Below are 15,529 nucleotides of genomic sequence, written 5' to 3' on the forward strand. Positions count from 1 at the left end.
AATGACAATACAGACAAGAAAAAATGAGAAAACAGAGAAAATGTTATATGATTATAAATATAAGTAACAATAGAATATGTATATCTATATATATATATAACTTAGATATGTTTCGACCAAAGATTGGTCCGGGCCATGTCTAACTTAATAGCACCACCTGAAGAAGTTTGTCTAGATTTCCTTCAAATGTGATGGGATCCTTTTCCTCTTTGATCAGTTTTGGGACAATGTTAATTAGGATAAAACATGTTGAAAAATTTTGTTGCAGTGTATTTATGTGTTATGATCCTGAATTGGATAGGGAACATATGGCCTATGGTCCTAGCCTTGGATGAATTAATTCTGAAACTAATGTTGAGGTCGTTTGGGCTACACACACACACACACACACACACACACACACACACACACACACACACACGTTCACATGTATGTATGTATGTATGTATGTATGTATGTATGTATATTTGATTGACTGTCTGCAGAAAGAGTGCACGACACCATGGTAAAGATTATAGATTCGGTTTTAGTTAAGTCAATATTTTGTTGCTCTGAGTTTTTCCTGTCGGTGCAGAGGGTGTTCAGACAAGTCATACATATACATACCTCCCCACGCACACACATATACAGGGTTGGCCAAAAGTTACCCGACAGTAAACCAAAATTCCATAAATGGCATTGTGTATATGTATGTGTATATTAATATATATGTATATGTATATATATGTGTATATATATATATATTATATATATATATATATATATAATATATATATATATATGCGCAGGGCTGTATTTGCCCCCACATCGCTTGTCAGCCTATGCTGGTGTGTTTTGGTCCTCGTAAGTTAGCGGTTCGGCAAAATAGTCCGATAGAATAAGTACTAGGCTTACAAAGAAAACGTTCTGGGGTTGATTTGTTCGACTAAAACCCTTTAAGGCGGTGTTCCAGCGTGGCCGCAGTCAAATGATTGAAACAAGTAAAAGAATGAAAGAAGACACACACTATATACATACATACATATATATATATATATATACATACACCTACGAACACGCATATTAGTTCTATTGAAACATAGACAATCACATATATCTAAGCTGACACTTAGAAGCTACTGTCAACCATTTTCTTGCAAAAGTTAACAAATATGTACTGTACTAGAGAAAAACAAAAAAAAAACAAAACAAAGGAACAACAAAAACAAAAAAGGGCTAACGTCACCACCATCACCACCATCACTATCATTGTTACCACCGCTTTCACCTCCACCACCACTGCCTTCATCATCATCATCATCATCATCAAACACTTCAACGACAACAACAGAAAATCCTCCATTTTATACTCACCTTTAACATTCGTATTTCTCGCATAGCGATTTTCTTTATCAAATAATCATCCTCGGATTCGACAAATTTTTTGATGGCCACCAACTGCCCTGTGTCTTTATTACGACATTTATACACAACTCCGTATGAGCCTTCTCCAATTTTAGCTATCTTATCGTATTTATCCATAGTTTCTGATTTATTATTTTTTCACATATATATATATATATATGTAGGTGAGTATATATATATATATATATATATATATATATATATCTATATATATATAATATATATATATATTATATATATATATATATATTATATATATGCGTTGCCTTGATATATATGTATATATATTATATTTGTATTTGTTTGTATGTTGCTCAGGTTTATTTTTTTTATTGGAAGTGAAAAAGACCTTTAGGTCTTTTCTTCCCGTTTCATTATGAATCTATCATTATTTTTCGTAACTTTGACTCAAATATTTATCAAGTATGTATGTATGTATGTATGTATGTATGTATGTATGTATGTGTGTATGTATGTATGTATGTGTGTATGTATGTATGTATGTATGTATGTATGTATGTATGTATGTATGTATGTGTGTGTGTGTTTGTGTGTATGTATGTTTGTGTGTATGTATGTATGTATAGGTAGCCACTGACTAATGTCTATGAGTGCATGTGTGCGTGTATATGTGTGTCCTGCGTGTATATGTTAGGATGTGCTAAATATTTGTACCTTTGATGAAAAAATAAATCACTGTGTGTGTATGTGTGTGTGTGTGCGTGTGTGTGTGTGTGTGCTGGAGCGTGTGTGTATATGCGTGTGTTTACGTGCGAGCGCTTTCCAATTTCCAAGCCTGAAGTTGTTATGTGTGTTTCCCCGTACAGGACACTTTCGTCGATTGATAAAACACAAGGCACATGATACGAAAACTTTCTTGATTCGTTCGTTATCTCAAATAAAGATTTTTTCTCTTTTCTGCTATCTTTCATTCATTTTCTCATTCTCTGCCATTTTCATTTCTTTTCATTTTTCGTTTTTGCTTCTTCCTTATAGTTTTTCAAGTTCTATTTCTTTTTCATCTATGTGGTGAACACACCACAGAGCTTCCAAGCGAAGCCATGGCGGCGAGGGTGGTGGTGCTGCTGCTGTTATTATTGTTTTGCTGCTGCTGCTGCCACCACCACTACTACTACTACTACTACTACTACTACTACTACTACTACTGCTACTGCTGCTGCTGCTACTGCTGCTGCTGCTGCTGCTGCTGCTGCTTCTACCGCTGCTGCTGTTGCTGTGACTGACGTTGCTGGTGACAATAGGTGCTGGTGGTGATGTGTGTGCGTTTTGTTTTATGTGTGTGTGTGTGTATATGTGTGTGTGTGTGTATGTGTGTGTGTGTGTGTGTGTGTGTGGATATGTCCATATGCATATATATGTATGTATGTATGTATGTATGTATGTTACTCTCTCTCACACACACACACACACGCGAACACACACACGCACACACACATACACATACACGCACACACACACGTATAATCTTTTATCTTTCACCTGTTTCAGTCATAAGACTACAGCCATGCTGGAGCATCACTTTGGAGTATTTTAGTTGAACGAATCGACCTCAGTACTTACTTTCTTAAAACCTCGTATTTTTTCTGTCGGATCCTTTTGCTGAACCACTAGCTTACGGGAACGTAAACATAACAATACCTATTTCTTTATTACCCACAAGGGGCCAAACACAGAGGGGACAAACAAGGACAGACATAGGTATTAAGTCGATTACATCGACCCCAGTACGAAACTGGTACTTAATTTATCGACCCCGAAAGGATGAAAGGCAAAGTCGACCTCGGCGGAATTTGAACTCACAACGTAACGCAGACGAAATACCGCTAAGCATTTCGCCAGGCGTGCTAACGTTTCTGCCAGCTCGCCTATACCGGTTGTCAAGCGGTGTCGAGCGCGCGCGCACACATACACACGCAACACACGCAACACACGCACGCACTTACGCGACGGGCTTCTCTCAGTTTCCTTCTACCAAGTCCTCTCATGAGGCCTTATATACAGTATTTTATTTGGCATCCTGTTTGTCTCGGGAGAAAATGGAGTTGCGCATAAAATAATCTTGTCCGGTTTTTACATTTCATGTCCTAATACATCTCCTGCTGTGGCTGTGTAGTCCTAACCTGGACAAACACTCCCTCTGGCAGGTGCCGCAAATGTAGCGAAGACTTTGCCTGGCTGGTTGTAATGTCATAGTTTCTTGTTGACGTCTTTTCTTGTCTTTCCATTTCTCCTCTCTCTCTATGTCACTCCTATGTCTTCCCTCTTTTACGGTACGTCTCCAACCTCCACGGTTGCTGGCAACTGCTTCCCAGTTGCTAATATTGATGCCGCAGACCTTCATGTCCCTTTTGCAAACATCTCTGTATCGTAAGAACAGTATTCCCACAGACATAGTGCCCCCAGCAAGCTCTCCGTAGAGTATGTCCTTGGGGATTCTGTCATCTTTGTATACGACTAACATGTCCAAGCTATCTGATACGTCTTTGTGTGAGGAGTGCAAACATGCTTGGTATTCCTGCTTGCTTGAGGACATCTTTGTTGGGGACACGATTCTGCCATTTGATGCCAAGGATTTTGTATATATACAGTATATACAAGCTGAATTTGGCAGTTTGCATAAAAGGAAAATGAAACAATATCTGATCCAAAAATGAAAGCATTTTTAAAAAATCAAAAAAGATCAACTAGATCGTGCCTGGGAGATAACAGTTTACACAAAATAGCCGCCCTCGGCTTCCACCATGACTTCAAGACGCCTCTAGAACATGGCATGTCTCTGGGAAGAGTTTCGAACACCTCATTAACCAACAGCTCGGTCCTCGTCTTCCAGGCAGTAGAGAGCATAAGAAAACCTGAAATTGGGGCTGATGTAGTCGTAGAAATTCTCTGATAACCATTTCTGACTCATCCTAAAGTATGGCAAGGTACTGAATCCGGCCGCCATATATATATATATATGACCTTCCGGCAGCGACCATCTCCAGTCAGGGTTTGATTAGTCTCCGTCAGTTTCGCATAGTTGTCTGAATTGAGCCTAAGGCCCTGTTCAAATGTGTGAGGTGACATGATGTTACCCTCTTTGGAGACACACCCAAAGGGCATCGCAGTTTGGTGAAACTTGGTTATCATGACGTCCACGTCACGATTTACAGCCTTTACAATGTTCAAAGAGTATTGAGCAGCAGTGATGGTGTTGGCGTTTTAAAACCCGGTACAAACCATCACGGTACAGTTAACACCTTTTCAATTTTCAGAAGGCTTTCAGTCCTTCATGTCAGTGAACTTTTTCTCAGCTGCAACTTTAATCTTTATGCTTTCCAATGCTGTTCAACAATACACGAAACCGTTCCTAAAAAAAGGAAACAAAAAAATCGTCAAAGTTGGCTCGATGACCATGTATACACACACACACACACACGCACACACACACACATACACATACACACACACACATACACACACACACACACACACACACACACACATACACACACACACATACACACACACACACACATACATATACACACTCACACGTATGCACTATGGCCATATGAATACGTGTGTGTGTGTGTGTGTGTGTGTATGTAAATATAAAATGAAAAAAATAAATGCTCCCTTTTAAAGCCTAGCCAGGCTCATGGGCCCAGTTTTCCCGGTTTCTATGGCGTATGTGTTCCCCAGCTGGACGGGACGCCAGTCCATCGCAGCGTTACTCATTTTTGCAAGCTGAGTGGACTGGAGCAACGTGAAATGAAGTGTTTTGCTCAAGAACACAACGGTCCAGGAATCGAAACCACAATCTTACGATCATGGTGCTAACACCCTAATCACTAAGCCACGCGCCTCCACATATGTAAATATATATGTTTGTATATATGTGCATGGTATGTATGCATGCATGATGTGTGTATAATGTGTATATGTGTGCATATATAGTAATGTCAGTGTGTAGATAACAGATGTACAACGAATAACCATAACGTTGTCGTTGTTAGACATCATTTTTATCACAAAATAATAAACCTATTTAGTGAGGATTATAAGTAGGTGATTTTAAAAGCTATCATCGCGTTACCATGATGCACTTGCGTGTTTGTGTATGTCCTTTGTGTAGTGAGTGGGCGTGAATGTGTTGTATACACTTAGTGGAAGCACTCCGTCGGTTACGACGACGAGGGTTCCGGTTGATCCGATCAACGGAACAGCCTGCTCGTGAAATTAATGTGTAAGTGGCTGAGCACTCCACAGACACGTGTACCCTTAACGCAGTTCTCGGGGATATTCAGCGTGACACAAAGAGTGACAAGGCCGGCCCTTTGAAATACAGGTACAACAGAAACAGGAAGTAAGAGTGAGAGAAAGTTGTGGTGAAAGAGTACAGCAGGGATCACCACCATCCCTGCCGGAGACTCGTGGAGCTTTAGGTGTTTTCGCTCAATAAACACTCACAACGCCCGGTCTGGGAATCGAAACCGCGATCCTACGACCGTGAGTCCGCTGCCCTAACCACTGGGCCATTGCGCCTCCACATGTTGCATACACTACATTACACTATACTGCACACACACACACACACACACACAACACACACACACACACACACAAACACACACACTCTCTCTTTCATACACATACACACTTATATTTTACATGCAGATTACACTGCGGATCACTTCCTCCATTAGCTATCGACGGCAGTTCACAATGATTCCGGCATCTTGAAACAGTACCCTCATCATCATATATACCCTTCAGATTTTAGGCTCTTCCTTTGTCTTATATATCCACACCATATTGTTTTTCCAAGACAATCAAATAGACAACTAGAAACCACCCCCCTACAACTTTTTTTTAGTCAAGTCAGAATAAGACCAGGATGTCACTTCGTCGTTGCAATGTCGCTTGAGAACATAAGCGCCTCCTTTAAATCCATCTATACGCCTTCCAACACTTGTAGCATCATTCAGATTCTGTTTCCCCGTTTTCCTTAATTTACACACCATATTACTTCTATAACTCACCTTATGAAAATAAATAAATAAAAACTGAAAAAGAAAATTACCAGTTAGTATTTATCCACATTGCACGATTCTGTCTTACATCAGCAAGGACACCCAAGGAAAGGTTATTCTCCCGGTTGGCTCCTTTTTCCATAGCATTCTTTAGCATAGCTTCTTTGCTCATCTATCGCCTATGTTGTCCATATGCATTGACTCATTAAACCCAGCTGTTTTAGTCGCACGATCTTCTCTAATTTTGCTAAATACTTTGATCGCACTATTTCATCTGCTTTCGCTATTCACTTAGGACACCTATTTGTTCTGTCCCAGTCCTGTGCGTGAGTTCTACATTGTATCTATCCCTCTATCATATTCAGAGTGTTCTCTACCACCTCAGTCTCTTTCATCACGATCTGTATCCCATATCTAGACTGCAACTTCCTTGTCTTTCTGTCTAAGCTGTTTAATTTGTCTACTGTCCATGCGATTAGCCCTGCTCCATATCCAAGTAGTGAAACCGCCCAGGTGTAGATAGCTTCAATCTTATTCCGTCCGTTTAGTTTCGACTTAAGAATCAGTCTCAGTCTGCGCAAGTACTCTACCTTAAATTTTTCTGTCATTTCTTTCTCCATCAATTTATCCATTTCCAATATCCCCCAAGAACTTATAGCCCGTCTCTTCTATCTGTTTCATCACTTCCCCGGACGGTATCACTAGCCCGTCCGTACATTTGATTTTGCCTCTCTTCAAGACTAACACACCACACTTTTTTCAGTCCGAACACCATTCTGATATCAGTACTGAAAGTATACTCCGTACCAACGCGGGAACTGACTTGGAATTCATCTTTACCATAAAGTTTGAGGTCATCCATGTCAACAAATAGTTGACTTTTTGTTGGCGACTTTTGAATACAACCTTTACTTTCCTCAGAATCAGTGTTAGTGGAATCATGCAGAGTAAAAAGATCAGTGGGGACAGGCAGTCCCCTTGGGAGATGCCTCTCTTGATTTCTATTATCCTCAAATTTCTTCCTTATGCTGTCAGTTCCGTCCTTCACTTCATCAAACTTTTTCTAGGCAATCGCTCAACATTCGATGCAATACAAAATAGGTTCATACATTCCATAATCGATCAATGACATGACTAAATTAGTGTTCCTCCTCTTGCAATCTCTAAGTACAGTTTTGTCTACCAGAAGTTGATCCTTGCTATCTCTGCACTTACGCTTACAACCCTTACAACGCTTACAAATGTGACAGGACTCCATTTTTTTCCAGATGATCGTACATTGACTCTGCGACTATTCCAGTTAATAATTTCCACATAAGTGGCAAGCAGGATATCGGCCTGTAATTGTCTACTGTATTGCCTCTTTCGATGTTTTTCAAGCATAGCACTGTCCTACCCATTGTCAACCACTCTGGTGTTATTATTATTATTATTATTATTATTATTATTATTATTATTATTATTATTATTATTATTATTATTATATTATTATTATTATTATTATTATTATTATTATTATTATTGAGTGTGAGAGCAATGCATGCCCTCAAAGTGACACTGGGGTAAAATATACGAAGCCAAATATACCCATCATGACTACCCGTCTGATAGGGCTACTCCAAGCACGTGCATCACAACTATCTGTGCTCGATACAGTGATCTTATATGAAGACAAACAGTGCATGACCTTGTACGTGGGGCCCAGTTAGAATTTTCTTCAGGTTGAGTAACCCATCCCGCTCAAAAGGTCTCTGAATAAGGTTTGTTTAAGGATGATGAATGAAACACCTGTTTCCAGAGGTGAATTATTCAAGCTCTCAACACATAGCTATGATGCTCCCCCACTACTTCTGCTCATGATCAGAAATGTACATATCGTTAGCCATTAAGGAACATGCTTAAGGTCAAACAACTGCTTAAGGTCAAACAAGCAGCATTGAAGAGAATATTTGCTGTAGCACATCTTTTATACCAAGATAAAACAGGGCATTGCTCCCCCACTACTTCTGCACGTGACCTTCTTCTTCTTCTTCTTCTTCTTCTTCTTCTTCTTCTTCTTCTTCTTCTTCTTCTCCTCCTTCTTCTCATTATTATTATTATTATTATTATTATTGAGTGAGAGAGCAGTGCATGCCATCAAAGTGACACTGGGGTAAAATATACGAAGCCCAATATACCCATCATGACTACCCGTCTGATAAAGGTACACCAGGCACATGCATCACAACCATATGTGCGCGACATGGTGATCTCATATCAAGATAAACAGCACATGACCTTGCAGGTGGGGCCCAGTTAGAATTTTCTTCAGGTTGAGTAGCCCATCCCGCTCAAACGGTCCCTGAATAAGGGTTGTTTAAGGATTTTGAAAGAACCACCCATGTTTCCAGAGGTGAACTATTCAAACCCCAAGAATCCCTCTCAACACATGGCTATGATGCTCCCCCACTACTTCTGCTCGTGATCAGAGATGCACATATCGTCAGCCACTAAGGGACATGCTCAACTGGTTAAGGTCAAACAACTGACAAGCAAATCTGTGGTATTGAGCAGAATATTTGCTGTAGCCCATCTTTTATACCAAGACAAAACAATGTACATGATAACACTTCCAATCAGTTAAGATCAGAAGCCATGAGAGCCACTGCCTGGTACTGCACCAGGGCATTTATTATTATTATTATTATTATTATTATTATTATTATTATTATTATTATTATTATTATTATTATTATTATTATTTTCGCTCGTTTAGTACTGAATTTCTCACACATGTGTATTATGTGCTCATAAAGATGTCCTTCATAAATAGAGGGTACAACCACAAGATTGCTTTCCTCTTCTTAACACTTTTTCGATATGGAGCAGTAGGTGGTGTCCTTCGTATAAACACTCTTCTCGCTGAATCCCTTTTCTGGCTAGCAACTTGTAACGGGAGGGAATATGCTCTATCGAAAATATCCCTGTCCGAGGATTGATTGTTAAGTCTCCTACTCCTCACCCAGTCACCAGGTTTCTTGATATAAATGGGGATAACTGGAAATATTTGCATCTTTACATTCTGTCTATTTCGTTTCATAAGTGTGTTGTGCTTACATATGACAAAATCTAATATAGTGGAAAGTTAGCTATCGTTAGCCTGGTACTAAGTTACACTTAAGCCAAACTACTCGAATACATCTACCAAGTTCTTTCTAAATATGTTTATGACATGGTTATTTATATTTCGGAGGGTTGTTAGTCCATCATTTCAGTACAGTCCTGAGTACTGGAGTGGCGGTGGGAAGACTGTTTTCCAGAAGAGTCAAAAATGAACAAACTCATGTGTTCAGTTACCTCCATAGCTCTCCATCAGGGTGTCGAACAATAGAAATTGCAGTAGTATAATAATGATTCCTTGGCGTTCATTATTAATTATCTTAATGTCTACATTTTGATAAATTGTTTCCCCAATCCGGGGCTTTTAGGATGAGAGGTTTACTTATAGATTGATAAAATTCCGCAATGTCTAAATGGATAAATTTTTCAAGAAACTGTATTTCAATGCTATCTATCTATCTATCTATCTATCTATCTATCTATCTATCTATCTATCTATCTATCTATCTATCTATCTATCTATCTATCTATCTATCTATCTATCTATCTATCTATCTATCTATCTATCTCTCTCTCCCCTCTCTCTCTCTCTCTCTGTGTCTCTCTCTCTCTCTCTCATATATATCTATACATATATATATATATATAATATATAATATATATGTGTATGTATATATATATTGTAATGTATGTATGTATATATATTATATGTATATATATGTGTATATATATATGTATATGTATGTACATATGTGTATATATACATATGTGTATATATGTGCATATATGTGTCTGTATATGTATATATATATATATATATATATGTGTATGTGTATGTGTGGTGTGTGTGTGTGTGCGTCTGTATATGTATATATATGTATATATATATATACTAGCAGTATCGCTCAGTGTTGCACGGGTTTGTTTCGACCCTCTAGAATTGGAATTTTTGAAAAGTAAAAATTTTGCATTATGTAGCTTGTTATTCGTTTTAAGTGAACAGTTTTCTAGTTGAAATACACCGAAAAATGGCGACATAGCAGTGAAAAATTCATAAGAAATAGGGATTTTCATAGAAAAAAGTACCTTTTGATGTAAATAATTTTTTGTGTTAACATGGTCCGATTTGAATTTTTTTCTTCTACGGAAGGAAGAGCAAGCCTTCTATCATACTCTCAATTTTGGTCAACTTGCGCCGCAGGGTCTCGCAGGAGATAGTGTTAGTTGAAGGCTACCAATCCTGCCATACACAGACAACTTCAGCTTATATATATAGAGATATATGTGCATATATATATATATATATATATATATATATATATATGTACATACATTTGTATATATATATATATATATTATATATATATATATATATATATATATATATGTACATACATTTATATAATATATATATAATTATATATATATATATATATATATATAAGTAAGTATATATATGCATATATATATATGTATATATATGCATATATATATATATATATATTATATATATATTATATATATATATACATATCTATAGTAAGTATATATATGCATATATATATATGTATATATATGCATATATATGCATATATATATATGCATATATATACTTACCTATATATATATATATACATATATATATATGCGTGTATATGGCTCAGTGGTTAGAGCGTCGAGCTTACGATCGTGAGGTTGTGAGCTCGAATCCCGGACCGGGCTGCGTGTTGTGTTCTTGAGCAAGACACTTTATTTCACGTTGCTCCAGTTCACTCAGCTGTAGAAATGAGTTGCGACGTCACAGGTGCCAAGCTGTATCGACCTTTGTCTTTCCCTTGGATAACACTGGTGGCGTGGAGAGGGGAGGCCGGTATGCATGGGCGACTACTGGTCTTCCATAAAAAAACAACCTTGCCCAGACTTGTGCCTCAGAGGGTAACTCTCTAGGTGCAAACCCATGGTCACTCATGACCGAAGGGGGTCTTAAGATATGTATATATATATATATATATATATGTGTGTATATATATATATATATATATATATATATAGGCGCGGGCGTAGCTGTTTGCTAAGAAGCTTGCTTCCCAACCACATTGTTCCGGGTTCAGTCCCAATGCGCGGCACCTTGGGCAAGTGTCTTCTACTATAGCCTTGGGTCGACCAAAAGCATGTCAGTGGATTTGTTTGACCCGTCCTTGTTTTCTTTTTACCGTCTGTCTAGATGTTTTTCGTTCTTGTCCCATATATATATATATATGTATTGATTAAGTCTTCCTGTTTGTTTTTGCAAAATAGTGGTTTTGTCTCAAATAATATTTTATATATATATATATATATATATATATATATATATAGATGTGTGTATTTTTCCCTTGTCAACAATTAACACGGAAAAATAGACAAATAGTTACCAGGGTAGCAAAAAATCAAGTAAAAAGTTGTAACTCCTTTATGTCAAGTAACTCTAAAATTAAAAATTCTATATACCAGTGTAAAATTACTACTCGTAATGAAGTATATTTTTATATAAGAAGCACATGTTCCCAGTTATCTAAAAGAATTTCTAATCATTACTCTACATTTAGGAATAGGAATAAACGTAACAGCACAGGGCTTAGTAAATTAATTTGGGAACTAAAAGACCACAATAAACAATTTAATATTTAGGTTGGTTGATTCCCTCAATCTCGATACCTTATGACAAGGGCAAGGAATTCTGTCTTCTCTGTAATTCTGAAATATTTTTTTTTCTAAAAATGCCCCTTGTATACACGGTTATAGAGCGTGCGTACCGATGTAAACATTGGCAGAAACACACCTTTAGTTCATATAAGTGATTTCTATCATTATATATAATTTAAACATTAATTTTCTTCTTACATTTCCCATTCACTAGATATATATGATCAACTAACTCTGTATCGCCTCTTGCCTATTATTATTATTATTATTATTGCTTTTGTTATTGTTGTTGTCATTGTTGAGCTTGTTTTTCTTTTAACGCAAATCATCCTTTATCAAGCTGATTACAATCAAAGGCGTTCCAGTCGAGACCATCCAATTTTTAAAATTCCAACAGAGTGTACATCTAGGACTACCTATTCTAACAATATCATTTTTTGAAGCACGTCAATTGATTTGAAGGAGTATTCGCTGCTATCTCTACAGACCATGTATCAGTTACCCGGTTGGAGTGTAGTGTAAGCGATATGGCGTATCAGCCTCGTTCTGGTCACTCTTTACATGTTATTACTGCTTTGCTTTCAGCTTATCATTTTGTTAGCCTCGTTTCTCTATTGATTTTGATTTTTTTATCTACAAATATATTAATATATATAGCTTTGTTTGTTTGTTTGTTTCCTTCTTAGTTTGATTTTTGTATATGTGGATTACGTATGAGTGTGTATATATATATATCTATTTCTATGTGTGTGAGTGTGTGTATATGTGTGTATTTGTCTCACTTTTATTAATTATTTCAAACAGTTTTATTGGTGCACATATTATTATTAATGTCATTTTATTATTATTATTTATTATTATTATTATTATTATTATTATTATTATTATTGTTGTTGTTATCAATTTCTCTGAACTACTCCTGTCATCTAACAAAACCAGTTTACTCGTAAACATGTCATAGCAAGCGCTTGAAATCGTTAAAAAACACCAGTCCTTAGTCAAACATGCCCCGCTCACTGCGTGTTATAGCATTCTCCCACCACCACCACCACCACCACCGCCACCACTACCATCGCCGCCGTGCGCCACCACCATAACCACCACCACCACCACCACCACCACAACAGCACCACCAGCACCACCACAACACCACCAACACCACCACAACAACACCACCACCACCACCACACTACGACCACCATCACACTTCTTCTTCTTCTTCTTCAACTACTACTACTACTACTACTACTACTACTACTACTACTACTACTACTCTCTCCTCATCTCCCTGTCTTTCATTTTCAATCTTTCTACACCAAGTATACACTTTTTTACTTATCAATGTATATATATATATATATATATATATTGAATGCTTGCCTTATGTATGAACCTATGCATTAAGTGTAAATAAATGTATTCGCTAATATATGTACACATATATATACAAATATACACGCGTCTATGTTTATGTGTGTGTGTATGCGTGTGTATGTGCATCTATGAATGTATTTGCCTATATTTCATCCTATGCACCACCGCATATATATTTATGCATACAGAATATACATGCTTACATACATAGATACATACATACATACATATATATATATATATACGAAACCGGTACTGAAATGTTCACTATAAAATTATTTTAGCATTTTCTATTTTTTACTTGTTTTTTCATATATATATATATATATACTTATGTACACACATACATGCATAGATCTATGTGATTGTTTGTAGTTATGAAGATATCACACACACACGCGCGCGCGCGCGCTTATATGTCATTCAGAAATAACTTCGTAAACTGTCCGGTGGATAGAACGAAATGAAATTTTCACTTTGGCGCTAGGCGCTGTTTATTTTGTTGTTGTTGTTTTGTAGTAACTGAGTTGTACGCTATTCAGAAATACAATTAAGTAAACCACGCTCTCATACTCATAAAAATCAACACCAGGTGTTGATTTTGATACTGTTTGGTTCAATCCACCCTTTTCCCCGAAGGTCATAATTTATGATATGATACAATGCCTCATCAACAAATTGAGGTTTCAAATTTTGGCGCAAGGCCGGCAATTCTGTAGCAGGTGTTAAGTCGAATACACGGACGCCAATGCTCAACTGGTACTTATCGGCGAGCTGGCAGAATCGTTAGCACGCCGGACGAAATGCTTAGCAGTATTTCGTCTGCCATTACGTTCTGAGTTCAAATTCCGCCGAGGTCAACTTTGTCTTTCATCCTTTCGGGGTCGATTAAATAAGTACCAGTTACGCACTGGGTCGATATAATCGACTTAATCCGTCCGTCTGTCCTTGTTTGTCCTCTCTGTGTTTAGCCCCTTGTGGGTAGTAAAGAAATAGGTACTTATCGACGACCACGAAAGGATAACAGGCAAAGTCGACCTCGGCGGAATTTGAAGTTAGAACTCACTAACACATAGGCGTAGGAGTGGCTGTGTGGTAGGTAGCTTGCTTATGAACCACATGGTTCCTGGTTCAGTCCCACTGCGTGGCACCTTGGGCAAGTGTTTTCTGCTATAGCTTCGGGCCGACCAAAGCCTTGTGAGCGTATTTGGTAGACAGAAACTGAAAGAAGCCCGTCGTATATATATATAAATGTGTGTGTGTGTCTGTGTATATGTTTGTGTGTCTGTGTTTGTCCCCCAACATCGCTTGATAACCGATGCTGGTGTGTTTACATCCCTGTAACTTAGCGGTTCGGCAAAAGAGACCGATAGAATAAGTACTAGGCTTACAAAGAATAAGCCCTGCGGTCGATTTACTCGACTAAAAGCGGTGCTCCAGCATGGCCACAGTCAAATGACTGAAATAAGTAAAAGAGTAAAAGAGCGAGAGAGAGAGAGAGAGAGAGAGAGAGAGAGAGAGAGAGAGAGTAACAAATATCAACAAGAAACTTAAAATATTTTTCAATAGAAGCAATATAAAAGGCAATTATTGTATCCCCCCAAAATATATAAAATAATTTCGTACCATAAGAATATAAACTCATAACACACTACCAATCGAACAATTCAAGGAGGAGATAAATGCAATTTCCGAAACACTGATTTGTGTACTTTGGATAATACATGTACGTGTAACTACATTTTATATATATTAGATTAGTAGAACAAAAGAATATATAGTACCGTGTTTTACAGTGCCAAAACAAGAAACCCATTTAATAGCAGATATGACTAACATTTCCAATTATTTTGAAATGCAGTATACTGTACACTATATATACATACACAGGATGTTCACGAATTACATTTTGCAATTTGAAAAATTTAGAA

The 15,529-nt window shown here is 37.4% G+C and overlaps 1 protein-coding gene across 3 annotated transcripts in view; it reads right to left on the minus strand.

Moving 5' to 3' along the window:
• The window catches only part of LOC115217403 (cyclin-dependent kinase-like 4), a 92,274-nt gene extending 90,332 nt beyond the window's left edge, over positions 1 to 1,942 (minus strand). For 2 of the 3 annotated variants that reach the window (XM_029787091.2, XM_029787090.2), the window contains exons 1-2: positions 1,698 to 1,942; positions 1,354 to 1,588 (exon numbers count right to left, since the gene is read on the minus strand). In XM_029787091.2, the coding sequence (XP_029642951.1) occupies positions 1,354 to 1,521 (168 nt within the window). In that variant the 5' untranslated portion in view covers positions 1,522 to 1,588; positions 1,698 to 1,942. The remainder of the gene's footprint in view (positions 1 to 1,353; positions 1,589 to 1,697) is intronic. The other variant, XM_029787093.2, reaches the window with a different exon arrangement.
• Positions 1,943 to 15,529: the final 13,587 nt, after the last annotated feature.

The sequence above is a fragment of the Octopus sinensis genome, linkage group LG11 (assembly GCF_006345805.1).
Source record: "Octopus sinensis linkage group LG11, ASM634580v1, whole genome shotgun sequence".
Taxonomy (NCBI): Eukaryota; Metazoa; Mollusca; class Cephalopoda; order Octopoda; family Octopodidae; genus Octopus; species Octopus sinensis.